Here is a 12,721-nt window from a genome sequence, read left to right on the forward strand (position 1 = left end):
TTAAAACTGACACGATACGGTAACTGCCTATACTTCAATTAAAAAAAAAAAAAGAGGAAGGAAAGAAAACCTCCTTGAAAAAAAAAGAAAATCTATACACACATTATAGACAGTTAGCAGGGAGGCTGAGAAGGCCTTCAAAAGTAAGTTTTACTTAAAGGAGAGAAAATTAGCACAAATATATTTGGATGAAAGTAGTCTAGCTGAATTGAACCAGTACATTTTGACAGACAGGAGATAAAATGATAAGTAATTGTGCCTATTCTGTGTTTCTGAGAGGACAGGGCATCAGTTTGAAAATCCTAGAAGGAAAACGAACTAACCAGCAGGTCCTAAAGTACACACTCCAAGCTCCTACCTGCCAAGGGGAGCCAAGCAGTCTGCAAAAACACCTCCAAGACTGTCAAGTGTGGTGCATGCACCTTAGGCCTGAGAAACTCAGGACGAATCTTCTCAGAAGCTGTTGGGGGCATTTCTAAAGAATTTAAGGAATGTATTTACTGATCCATTAAATGTTGGGGAAAGCTAGCATGCAGAAAATGCATTTCAGGAATGCAGGGGAAAAAAGTCAGTAAGAACCACTGGTTTGGGTTCTAGAAGATTTCTTGTGTTGTATGCCTTCTGCTGTTTTTTATTAAATAAAAGCCTAAAGCCTGGCTAGGATGAAAGTGAACTATAACAATAACACCACCACGAATAATAATAATCGCTAACTTTGAGCATTGATTATATAACAAGCACTGTTCTAAATATTTTTCATCTAGCTTAATCCTAGGAAAAAGCTCCGTAAGGTTGATACCTTTTTATTCCTATTTAACAAAGGTCCCGGAGGCACAGAGGGACGAAGCACCTGCCCAAAGTCACAGTCAGAGATGGAGTGGTTTTGAACCCAAGCAGCTCAACTCCTGAGTTTGCACCGTAGAGCAGGCAACGGGATGCGGAATGATGCTACGGTTTGGCGCCAACTTTCAAGAGGCTTTTCTTGTCTACACTCAAGGCTCAACCACGCGGGGCATATATGGACTCACATCAGCCAAACTTATTCAGTCAGGTCTGAAATGTGTCTGCCAAGAAGTTTAACCTCACACTGGCGCCAGGCAGGTTGTTGGAGAAAAAGGTAATTTGTTTTATGGGGCTTATATTACCTTTTCTACCTAGCAAGCAGTTTGGAGCACAGATGATGTCTGGGGCTGAATTCCGAGGTGGTGGGGGGAGAGGGTCGCCACAGTCTGAGAACTGCTGGTAGTTAAGTCTCCAGCCCACAGGCCTTGCTGGACTTCGGGACATCAAGGTGACCTTAGTATTTCTCATAAACGTTAAGTCAGAAAACCCAGGGTGTCCTCACTCATCTTTGTTAGTCCTAGAAGTTAGTCCTAAAGACCATTCCCGAACTTTCAGGAAGGAGATGATCATATTCTTATCTACTTAGTAGGCATATGTAAGTAACCAGCTGTGTCTGAACACAAGCCACATGACCTCTGGGCCCAGGCTGGCTCATGTGTAAAACGAGCATATCGCACCTGTCTTGTCTGCCAGGAGGCAAGAGGTGAATCAGATGATCTTTGAAGGCATTTCAAACTCTAAACTGAAAATAAGGGGCAAAGGGAAGGAGGGAGGGGGGTGTTCAATTGTTTACTCCTCAAAAGCCAGAGTCCCACTTTTTGTTAATTCACACAGTAACCAGATGCTGCTTCAGTTCATCAGATCATCTCTAGAGGGGGTGCTCAGCTCCTCCCACCCCTCCAAACCAGGCCCCACTACTAAACGGTTAATAAAGACGGTGTTTAATAAAAAATAAACAAACAAAATAAAGATGAGTTGTTTCCATAGCACCAGAAGAAAACTGTTTCTCAACAGCATCAGGAGAAATGTATTTTCAATCCAGTCTCAATAACAAATCTTAATAAGACAGTATGGACAAGAATAAGATATATAGTCATTTCATAGTAAACCGTACATCTACCTTTAGAACAGATGATTTATCTGAAGTAATTTAAACATTAAAATAATTAACAATTTCAGGGGGTGGGTATAGCACAGTGGTAGAGCACATGCTTAGCATGCAGGAGATCCTGGGTTCAATCCCCAGTACCTCCATTTTAAAAAAGTAACTAAAAACCAACAGCATTTTTACTGAACTAAATTAGATACTTTGGGGTAAAGCCCTTTTAAATGGAGTTTCACCTGCCGAGCTCAGTCTCCCGTTTCCCTCCTTGTGTCCGTCCCTGACTCCTCTTTTCTTCCTAACACTGTTAGATGTGAAGGGAAAAAAAGAAAAGAAAAACGTACACATCAGGAGAGTGACCAAAAAAAGATTTTGTTTACTTGCCACTTTGTTTTACATTTTATTTTCCCATTTCTCTTTACTTTCTTTTTTCAGTCTTAAGCCTCTCGCCCCATATACTCCCACCTCGCCTTTGCAGAGAGCAGGTCTCAAAACTTCACTTCTGCTTTCAGGCTTTAAAGAGAAAGGGGGGAGGTAGAAAAGTGAACAGTTGAGAGGTTCTGCAAAGCAAAAATCAACAACAGATTTTCTTAGTGCAAAATTCCCACGTTCTGCCACTTGGAAAATACCTTTCTTCCTCTCTTCTAAGGTCCCCAGACCGTCACAGTATTTAAGCCACAGGATTTAAGGAGGTAGTAAGTTGCTTACAGTTTTTCAATGTGTATTGGGTGCCATTTGCTTCCCTGGAGGTGGATGCCAGCCTCTTAAAAGGTTCTTGCGGTTGATTAAATTACAAGTTGGGAGTTTCCGGAAGAGCTTTTTTTTCTTTCCTTAAGGACTGGCGCTCCTTCGCCAGCCCCGCACGTTCCTCGGGCTCCTCTCCCCCGCTGACTCTCCTCCGGGAAGCGGGTGCTGGGGGGCCGCGCAACGACCCCCTCCCCACGGCCTGGACACGGGATGTTTGTCTCTGGGGTAAGAGCGCGCCGTTCTCCAGGGGTCCCCGCGGCCCCGCCTCACTCCCTGTTGGCGCGAAAAGTGACCGCGGTCACGGAGCGCTCCTCGGTCAGTGTGGTCATGCAGCCCTTCGTCCACGCGATCTGCAGGACTTCTTGTGTCACCTCATAATCCACGACCCGCACGAGCAGGGGTTTGGGTGGGTCCCCCAGCGGAGCCCCGGAGGGAGCGTCTACTCGGCTGCCAGAAACTCGCTTTTCCCGTGGAAAGAGAGGGGACGGGCAGGCGGGTTCCCGGTCTTGTCCTCCCGCTTCGAAAAGGTCCTCCTCAGCGGCCACCTCTTCCCGGGCGGGGTCCCCCTGGGTCCCTAGACACCTCTCCGGGTGCAGGAGAAAGAGCACTTTCTCTCGGACCCAGGGCTCACAGGGCACGTTCTCCCCGGCCCGGCGGGCCTCGTGGGCGCCGCTCGCCCCGGCCGCCGCCGCCGAGGGGTTCGGGGCGCCCCAGGCCGGGGGGGCCCCGCGCCCTGCCTCGCGCTCGAAAAGCCGGGCGCGCCGCACGCTGCGGGGTGAGTCCGCGAGATGCGGGGCCCCGCGGGGACCCGGGGCCCCCGACTCCGTAGGAGGGCCATTCATTCGGGGGTTGTTCCGCTTGTCCTGGCGGCGAACGACCGCGGAGCTCTGGCAAGCGCGGGACGGGCCGGCCTGGGCGTGGCCATCGCGACGCCCCGCCCTCGCCTCACGGGACTCGGGCCGGACCCCGCCCCTCCCGCCTGCGCCCTCGGTCCCGAGCTTGCCGGCCCAGGGAAGGCGAGAAGCCTGACTTCCCTGCATCGCCCTCGCAGCACCGGTCGCTTTTCTGATTCCCTCCCCTCTCTCTTCTCAGCACTGGGGCGTAGTTCCAGCCCACCTTCCGTCGGTCTCCAGACCTGGGGCGCGGAAGACACCCTCGCACTGCGGCCCCACCCCCGAAATGCCCAATACGAACTTTCTTTCCAAGGACTCTCCTCGGAAGTTTACAATTTTTTTTAATGCTAATATCTGATTTAATCAAATTCTTCTGTAAAAAGTTTCGTGTTCACTTTGAATCCCCTCCACCAAGCTGCCATGATTATCGAATGTAGATCAAAGCATCTGATTAGAAAAGATGAAACCTTTGAGAAAATACCTTTTGGATTGTTTGTTCTTTGTTTGTTGTTCTTTTGTTGAAATGCGGGAATCTGCAGGACAGCGGTCACACTTGTCTTCATCTTGGTTATAATCATGCTTATCCCAGGAAGGGCAAGAATGCCTTTTATCAAACGGAAATTTTAAAAAAACCTAAAACAAAACCGATAGAAGAACTTCTTTAGGATTTAAATTTTGTTTTGTTTTGTTTTCTAAATTTCCCCTATATCTCCTTAAGCCCCACCACCACCACTTTTCTTTAACGCCATAAGTTTATATATGTAATATATATATATATGCCTACACACTAATCTTTGAGGTCAATGGGGAAAGCTAGCTAACAGAAAAAGGGGAACTTTGTTTATGATTTCCAGCCCATCCTTGGTTACAGGTCCTTGCTTTATTAGAAAGGGCTCACTGTTTTTCTCTCTGCTTTAGAGAAATGACTGCAATCGTGGAAATGTCTGCCTGTATTCAAGGGACCTAGCAGTAGGGTGAAAGAAATATTTTGGAAAGAGAGGACCTTCTGATGTCTGCTAGGTCATTTTAAAAAGAAAAGTATAGAAGGAGCAAGAAAACCTGGATCATAACCTGACTGATTAGATGCCTGTCCCTGGGCCAGTTACTGCTAAATCACAATTACCTAAAGTTTTCGACTGTTTTAGGCAAGAATTGCTCTAAGCTGTCTATATATTTGAACTCATTTAATCTTCACAAAAAACTAAGGAAGTAGTACTATTACCATCGTCTCCTTAAGAACTCTGAAGAACAGGGAGGTTAAGATCAAGCACCAATACACAGTGGAGCCCTGATCCTAACGTGTTAAGAGGCTTGGTCCTACCTGTTTTAAGTTACCCTCCTGTTTTAAACCTATGACTTCATGTTCTTTTCAGTTCATGTGCGGAACCAGTAATCACTGTGTGCTAAAACGTCAGGTGATGGGGACATGGAGGAAAGAAGCTGAATTGGTTGTCCTCTTGAAGTTTTCATTCTGTGTATCAGTAACGTTCGTCAAATCCTCTGTCCAAAAGTCGGAGACAATAGGTTAACTGTAATGGACCTGAAAATCATCTTCAGGTTAATGCCCTACCCTACTCTCAAAGATTCTGCTCTTAGGGTGGAGGGTATAGTTTGGTGGTAAGAGTGTGCGCTTAGCATGCAGGAAGTCCTGGGTTCAATCCTCAGTACCTCCATTAAAATGAATAAACCTAATTAACCTCCCTCCACCCCATCCCCAGCCAAGAAAGTCAGTATAAAAAAAGATTCTGCTCTTATAGATTTGGAGGAGGGCTTAGAATGTGGACTTTTTACAAGACCCTCAGCAGTTCTGAAGCTGGACAATTATGAGAAAGATCATCAAAAATCCCCATAGATAAACCCTAGGCCTGTGTGTGTGTGTGTGTGTGTGTGTGTGTGTGTGTGTGTGTGCGTGCGTGCTGCTTTCAAGTGGCAATAAGAATGCTGTTTTCCTTCCTTGCAGGAATAGTGGGAGAATTCCAATGAAGTGTCTGTATTCTGAGGGAAGTGTAATGTAAACCACAAGACTTACTGCTTTCAAAGTTTCTTGCCAATGGGGCTTGAGTGAGGGATTCTAGGGTGGATGGGGAAAGGGGAAAATCTGTTTGCTGAGGAGTGAGACCAACTCACCCACCATAGGGCACCTGAGTTTCTAGACGTCAGGAAGTTGTGTTTTAATGCATAAAAGCCGATTAAGGGGAAATGCTAAATAAGTTAAACATAAAACAGATAAAGTCTAAAACGAATATAAAACAAAGAAATAGGCAGCTTGCCTCCAGGATAGTGGTGAGCTCTGCCTTCAAAATCTCAAAGCGCATAGAAGGAGGCTGATAAAGTGAACCCCCTTACCTCCTCTCCGAAGTGCTTACTGCACTTGCAAATAATGCAGGCCAGCCAGGGACAGTAAAAAAAAAAAAAAAAAAAAAAAAAAAAACAATGCCTATCCCTGAGGTCTGAAAAGTAAAGGCAAACATTCTACTCCAGTGGGTCAAAAGAAGCCTGCCATTGATAACCCCACCCCCCAGGGACCAGGCCCTCTCATTTTGCCTGTTAGATTCAGAAAAGTTATTTTAAGTCCTTAGGGTGTAGTATGACTCTCAGTCATTCTCCTACCTCCACCTTTAGAGGGTTTACCCTTGACTGGCAAGCCTCTGGCTTTCATTTACCCCCACAGTAATATTTTATAGCTTTCTTCTTCTATCGGATCTAAAATTCTTGAGTTGAAAAACTGACCTGGTAAACAGTTTTTACTTGTGAGAAAATAAAAAGCAGTCCTGCTGGCCGCCAGACCATGTTGGGGTCCCAACTGTATAGAATCAGCACTCACAGAATATAAACAGTTAAGTACCTTCTGTGACCAGAGACACGGCCACTACAGAGTCATAAAGAGTATTATGTCTAATGAAAGTGACTGTTGCTGCTTTGCCATTGATCTCTAGTCCGCTCTTGCTTTAATTCTCTCATTTCCTACATGAAAATGACCATTTCCCTTTCTCTGAGTTGCCCCACGTCTTGTCAACATCTAATCCAGCACAAGCTCCTGCTTCCTTAGACTCATCCAGCTCAAATCTAAATCCTCTGAGAAGTCTCTCCCACCTCCATGGAATGAACTGTCCTGTAATTTTGTGAGGGTGCCTTCTTGTTTATTTGCTGAACTGAGGTGAATAAACTTAACTGGATATTTTTTTATTATTATTACAAGTGTGTTCCTGTTGGTCTTTGGTTATTGAGATTTACAACCTGTCCATTTAGAAAGCAAACAGTGCCACGCCTCCCAATGCAATAAGAATCAATGTTGGAGGAGGGCTGAGGGGTGGAAAGTGAGGGCCTCAAAGTGAGGCCAGAATGGATCTACAGCTCGGGGTGGCTCCGGAAATGAATTAATACATTAATCAAATAAAACGTTGCTTTAACAGGGTTCCATTTTAAAAATTTACAAATCACAGAGGGTGTGGAAAGTGGAGTGATAAAGAAGAACTTTCCCATTTCAGCGTATGGGCTACAGTTTGCATTTCTGATAGCTGGTTCCAGAGTTAATGTGACACCCTGTTCTAATGGATCCTCAGTACATTGGCAGATTAGGAGCCTGTCGGTACCTTTGGCAACAGAATTCATAGTTCCCTTTCTCTCCCTTCCTCTCCAATCCCTGAAATTACAAAAATAAAGACAGACTCTTAGGCATGACATTAATATCTTCAGAACCCTACCCCAGCCTATCACTTGTATACGGTTGAATCAATAAATAAAAGAAGAAACCAACAAGCCACATAGGTTTGAGAATAGGGTGAGGTTATTGTGTATAAATAAAATCCAGCCTGATTATGGATGGACCTTGAAAACTATGAATCTTCTAGAAGAGATTCTAATCGTATTTCCTTTGACCACTAAGGTTCTCATGACCTTGAGAACTCAGACTGTGCACTTAAAGTCTACACTGGGCTGAGTCTGGGACTCGAGACAGGTATGTTATCTTGACCAAGTCTCCCAATGTCTCCAAACCTATGTTCTCATCTGCAAGGTATAAATGATAGCTGTCCTGTGTGCTTGCCTGGGTTGTTGTGGAGATCAAGTGAGACAATTCTCCTGGTAACTCTCTGAAAACTAGGAAACCTGCAAAATATTCTTGTAATTTAATTTTTAAGTTCAGTATTATTTGTTTAGAACTAGGAACCCATAGTACAGTTTTTAATGAAATCCTCAGGGAAAGATGCAAGAGTCCAGGGCTGGAGCTGGGAAATGAGCACCAGCTCATAATCTTGGAACAGAGGAGCGAATGATGCTAGTTATAAATTGGAGGGGAAAAGAGGAAGAGTGGGAACATGGCAGTTCAGGGGATATCAAGCCGCTTAGCTCAGTGGTCTGAGATAAAGGGGAAATGGAGGCAAAGTTTTTAGAATGGGATCTTTGTCTTGAATTTTCAGTGACCAATAGTTGTGTGCCTAGGAGAAGGAAAAAGAGGCCTAGTTTACCTAACATGTGGGCCTGGGCCCAACTTGCTACAGATGAATTACATTTTTTGAATGAGATCTTTAAGCATAATGTCCTATCACTCCATAGAGAGGTGGCGGCCCCCAGATAATGTTGGCCAGGCACTCTGAAGAGTGCTAAGCGTGCCAGTTAACTGCGAGTGATGACTCATGGAGCATTCTGAGTAGTGGATGCCTAAAGGAGATTTTTAGACTTTTTAATTCAGTGTCAGCTGCACGCAGTATCCAAAGTTTTAACGTATATTCATCCTCCTCCTCTCCTGTCAGAGCTCAGGATCTAAGGCCAGGCTCTCTCACTGAGTTTGAGTAAGCAAATTATTAAACAGGAAATTGCACCATTAGTAACTGACTCAGCATTTTATGATGATCATAAAAAACCCAACATCTTTACCCTATGTCTATCTTGAGCATAAACAAATTTTGACCTGTTCAGCAGCAGCGGGTAGTATAATTCTGGAGATAATTCCATCTTTGACTAAACATGGGTGAATTAATATTTATTAAATACTTCAAAATAATCACTCAGATTAGTAAGATAAAGGTCATGACCTTAATATCCAATCTTGATTAGGTTATAATAAAAAGTTTAAGGGGGCAAGGCAATTTTTCTTCTCCTTACGTGATTGTGTTAATCAATGTATATGTGATCAGGAAAAGGGTGTAAAAGCTGTAGAAATCCTCAATAATGTTTTACATCCAGAGGGACTTCATTCCCCAAAGATCTAGCTGTTAGAATGTGCTACGTTATATCAACAAGCAACCAGTGGGAGGAAAATACTGTCTCTGGTTTAGCAAGTCTGCAAACGTGTTCGTCTGAAATGTCTAGGAATTTAAAGAAAATGTTAGTAATAATCCCTCATTATTTCTTAGACGTGTTTCATAATTCATCCCTCCAGGGCAAGGCTTGGACAGAATGGTATAGTAGGTGAGTTTATCATTAGTAACCCCACCGCCTGTCTCTAATCCTCCCTCTTTCTCATCTCTTTTATTAAGGACAATCTTACGCTTTTTTCAGTGCAATAATTTATTAAGAAAGGCATGGAATTTAGCCGTCCTCCAATTTACTGCTCCTGATCTGTACCCTTTCCTCCATTCTGCCGACCATGCTTTGTGTCTCTTTTACCTTTTCTCTCTCCTCCTCCTTTTATTTTGGTCTTTAATGCAATTCCTTCCTTCCTTTCTGTTGTGATTTAGTGGTGCAGAACTGGAGAATGTAAGTGATGGAACCAAACTTGCTGGATTTGATTTCTATCCCTGCCATGTATTAGCTGCACAACTTTAGGCAGCCTACTTACCCTTTCTTTGCCTTAGTTTACTTGTCTGAAAAGTTGGGGTAAGAATAGTACCGATTCCGTAGAGTTGTTGGGAGCAAGTGAGTGAATATATATGCAAAGCCTCCGAAACAGTGTCTGCCCCATAGTAGATGCCATTTCCTGTGGAATGAATGAGGGCGGGGATTTTTGTTTACTTTGTTCACTGCAAGTAACTGTCGCTGCTCTATCCCCAGCACCGAGAAAAGTGCCTGACAACATTGCGGAAGTAATTTTCTGTTTCGACTGTATTTATCTTTCAGTGTTTTTTTTCCCTTCCTTATTAGGACCTGTTTCTCCTTCTGCGTTCTTTGCCTCTCAGGCTACCATCATCTATTGCTCACTTCAGTTGTCTCCTATGTCTGGGTTGAAGTTTGAGTAGACTCAAATGTTACAAATTCAATTATTCATTAGTAAGTATTAGTCATGGCATTTCCGATGAAACGACAGCAAAAGAAGGAAAAGTGAGAATAAAATAACACTTTAAGTATAATATTTTCCATTAAATTTGTGGTGACATGTATGTCATTTGTACACGGGTAGAGCTGCCTATAAAAATCTGCCACTTTCCACCATTAGTTTTATTTTGATTCAGACATAGAAATAGTTGAAAGAATAGTATAATAGACAACTGATATATCTCTCACCTGGATTCAGTAATATTTTATATTTGATCTCTTTCTCTTTCCACATGTATGCTCTCTTTCTCTCTCACACACAAACCATACAGACATCCCTTCACTAGGAACCATTTGAAATTAAGTTGCAGATATTGTAGTTTACCAGCCTTTCTCCAAGAGCTGTATTATCCCTGAAAGGCTGTTTATGAAGATCTGAATATTAGGACTGTTCACTGCTACTGAGTGTAAGGAATGGTCACCGAGTGTTACTCATAGACCTTTTCAGCCAACAGAGCTAGAGAATTAGATACTATCTTTAATCTCAGGGTGGTTCATACATTGTTCAAAAGTCAAAACTATATAATATGGAAGTCTTATTTCCATTCCTATCTCTACTACTTATTGGCCACTTAAAAAATAGTTTCTGGTTTAATTTTCCTGTATTTCCATTTACAAAAATAAGCAGAGAGCGATGTTGATATACACTAATTTTTTCATCCTTTCTTACATAGGCTTGTGGACTTAGCCTTTCTTTTTTTTTTTAACTTAAAAATGGATCATGGAAATTACTTCAAATTATATCATAGAGCACTTCCTTATTGGTATAAGTGCTTTATTGTGGGGCTGTGTCATAATTCATTCAACTGGATTAAAGGATGGAAATTTAGGTTGTTTCTAAAAGTTTGATATTACAAATAATATCAGAGTGAATAACCTAGTGCAAACATTTGCTTTATGTTTGTGGAGGAATCCTTAGGGTAAATTTCTGGAAGCTGAATTGCCTGTGTAAATGCATATGTGCTTCATGGGATGTTACTGAATTCCCCTCACCTGAATCGTAACATTTCCTACTCCCTCTATCAGTAAATGATATACCTGTGTTTTATAGCCTCAAACTTGCGTTTTCAATATTTTTAATCTGTGCCAATCTGATAAGTGAGAAAAAGTATTGCTTGTTTAATAGCATTTTCCTTTTGAGTGAAGTTAAACATCTTTTCATACATTTAAGGGCCATTTTGTTTGTTTTTCTGTGAACTAAACGTATCTCTTGCCTTTTTTAAAACTGGACTTGAGTATTTTTTTCCTCCTCTCAATGTTAAGGGCTCCTTACGTTTTATAGAAAATAGTTCTCTATTTGTGATATAAATTGCGAAATTTCTCCTAGTTTGTAATTTGTATTTTGACCCTAAATATAGTCTTTTGCTATTGAGAAATCACACATATGCACACATATGTATTTTATTTATCAAACAATTTTTTTTCTTTTCTCACTTCTAAATTTCAAAAGACTTTTCTTATGTCCAGGTTATAAAGGAAACAACCAATGTTTTCTTCTAGAATTTGTATCACTTATTTTCTTTTTCAAAGGCTTTATTTATTTATTTATATCTTGGATCAATTTGGAGTTTATTTTTGTATAGGTGTGAAGTATGAGTTTAATTTTACTTTTTTTCAAATTGCTATCCATTTGTCTCGCTGCCATTTATTTAAAATTCCATCTTTACCCCAGTGACTTGAGATGCCACTTTGATCTTATCTTAAACTTTCCTATGTCCTTGTTATTTCTGGACCTTCCCCCGCCCCCCCTCGACTCATTGTTCCTGTACCATTACTACACTTTATGTAAGCTTTATAGTATGTTTTAATATTTGTGGGGTTAAGCAACCTTTAAACTGTTTTTCCCCCCAAAATTTGTATTGCTATTTTTCTAAATTTATTTACTATCTCTAGTCCCAGGAATCTGCTGAAAGGAAATGTTCCAAAATGCAGCAAAAATTGTAATGAAACAAATAGAAACAATTCAAGTGCGCTCTTCAGGAAATAATCTAGAATTAAAATCTGACACCTAGTGTTCGCTGCCGAAACTGCATATTACTAACAAAACATCTGAAAGTCCTATCATATTAAAAGCAATGCGTTCTAACAGTGTTTAAAACCTACAGCATATTTTGCCTTGGAAACACATAGATCTGTTAGAGGGAGGAAAAGCGTCACATAAATTAGTGAGAAGAATACCCAGATGTTAGCTATTCTTGTTTGTAACTTTTTAAATCACAAGAGCCAGAATGAGGGGTAGTAAACAAAAGTTCACTCAGGAAGTGAACAAAATTGGATCGGGGCTGGGAACACACATACCACCAGCACTGCTGAGGTTAGAGGGGCTCAGAAAACAAGAGGAGAGGCTGGGGGTGGCTACCTTCCCTCTTGCTCAGAGACAGTAAGGGCCAAAAGCACAAAAAGCAAAGGGCAACTGGGTTTTACAGTGGGGGAGCCAAGATTTCTATCAGAGATTGAGAAATTTAGGTAATGAGAAACCTGGGGAAAGGAAACTAGGCCCTTAACGCACTGACACAGAAAAATCCCTCCCTCTGTATTTTATGAGTTTACTATTTTTATTTTCCCCAACTGAAATAATTTTAATGCAAACATCCCAGGCCGGGAGGAAGAAATCATCTTTGTAGTTGATGCTGTGTTATTCCATCGGCTGTGTTTTACTTTTTGGTTTTCTTTCCCCCCCTGCTCCTGGTGTTTACTGAGGTTGAGGGACAATGGATACAAAACTGTAGGTATTACCAAGGACAGCTTACAGAAATTCAATTTATAGTTATTTTGTGTTTTTTTCTCAAGATTCAAATCACCAAGAAATTCATGATTAAAAATGCAAAATGGGTAGAATCAGAGCTTGAATTATTGGATGAGACTCTGTTCTAGAGGATGTGAA

At 42.0% G+C, this 12,721-nt stretch overlaps 1 protein-coding gene and 1 long non-coding RNA gene across 7 annotated transcripts in view; both read right to left on the reverse strand.

Moving 5' to 3' along the window:
- Positions 1-3,739, reverse strand: part of C20H6orf141 (chromosome 20 C6orf141 homolog) — a 138,746-nt gene extending 135,007 nt beyond the window's left edge. For 3 of the 6 annotated variants that reach the window (XM_072944839.1, XM_072944841.1, XM_072944840.1), the window contains exon 1: positions 2,654-3,739. In XM_072944839.1, the coding sequence (XP_072800940.1) occupies positions 2,959-3,732 (774 nt within the window). In that variant the 5' untranslated portion in view covers positions 3,733-3,739 and the 3' untranslated portion in view covers positions 2,654-2,958. Of the gene's footprint in view, positions 1-2,184; positions 2,250-2,318; positions 2,459-2,574 lie in introns of those variants that run through there. The other 3 variants (XM_072944838.1, XM_072944842.1, XM_072944837.1) reach the window with 3 other exon arrangements.
- A 330-nt stretch (positions 3,740-4,069) lies between these two features.
- LOC140687678 (uncharacterized) lies at positions 4,070-6,370 on the reverse strand. The gene is made up of 3 exons (XR_012062107.1): positions 6,316-6,370; positions 4,907-5,085; positions 4,070-4,218 (listed from the first exon to the last, which is right to left on the reverse strand). It is a non-coding gene; the product is annotated as an uncharacterized lncRNA (long non-coding RNA).
- Positions 6,371-12,721: the final 6,351 nt, after the last annotated feature.

Source organism: Vicugna pacos, chromosome 20, assembly GCF_048564905.1.
Source record: "Vicugna pacos chromosome 20, VicPac4, whole genome shotgun sequence".
In the NCBI taxonomy this organism is placed as follows: Eukaryota; Metazoa; Chordata; class Mammalia; order Artiodactyla; family Camelidae; genus Vicugna; species Vicugna pacos.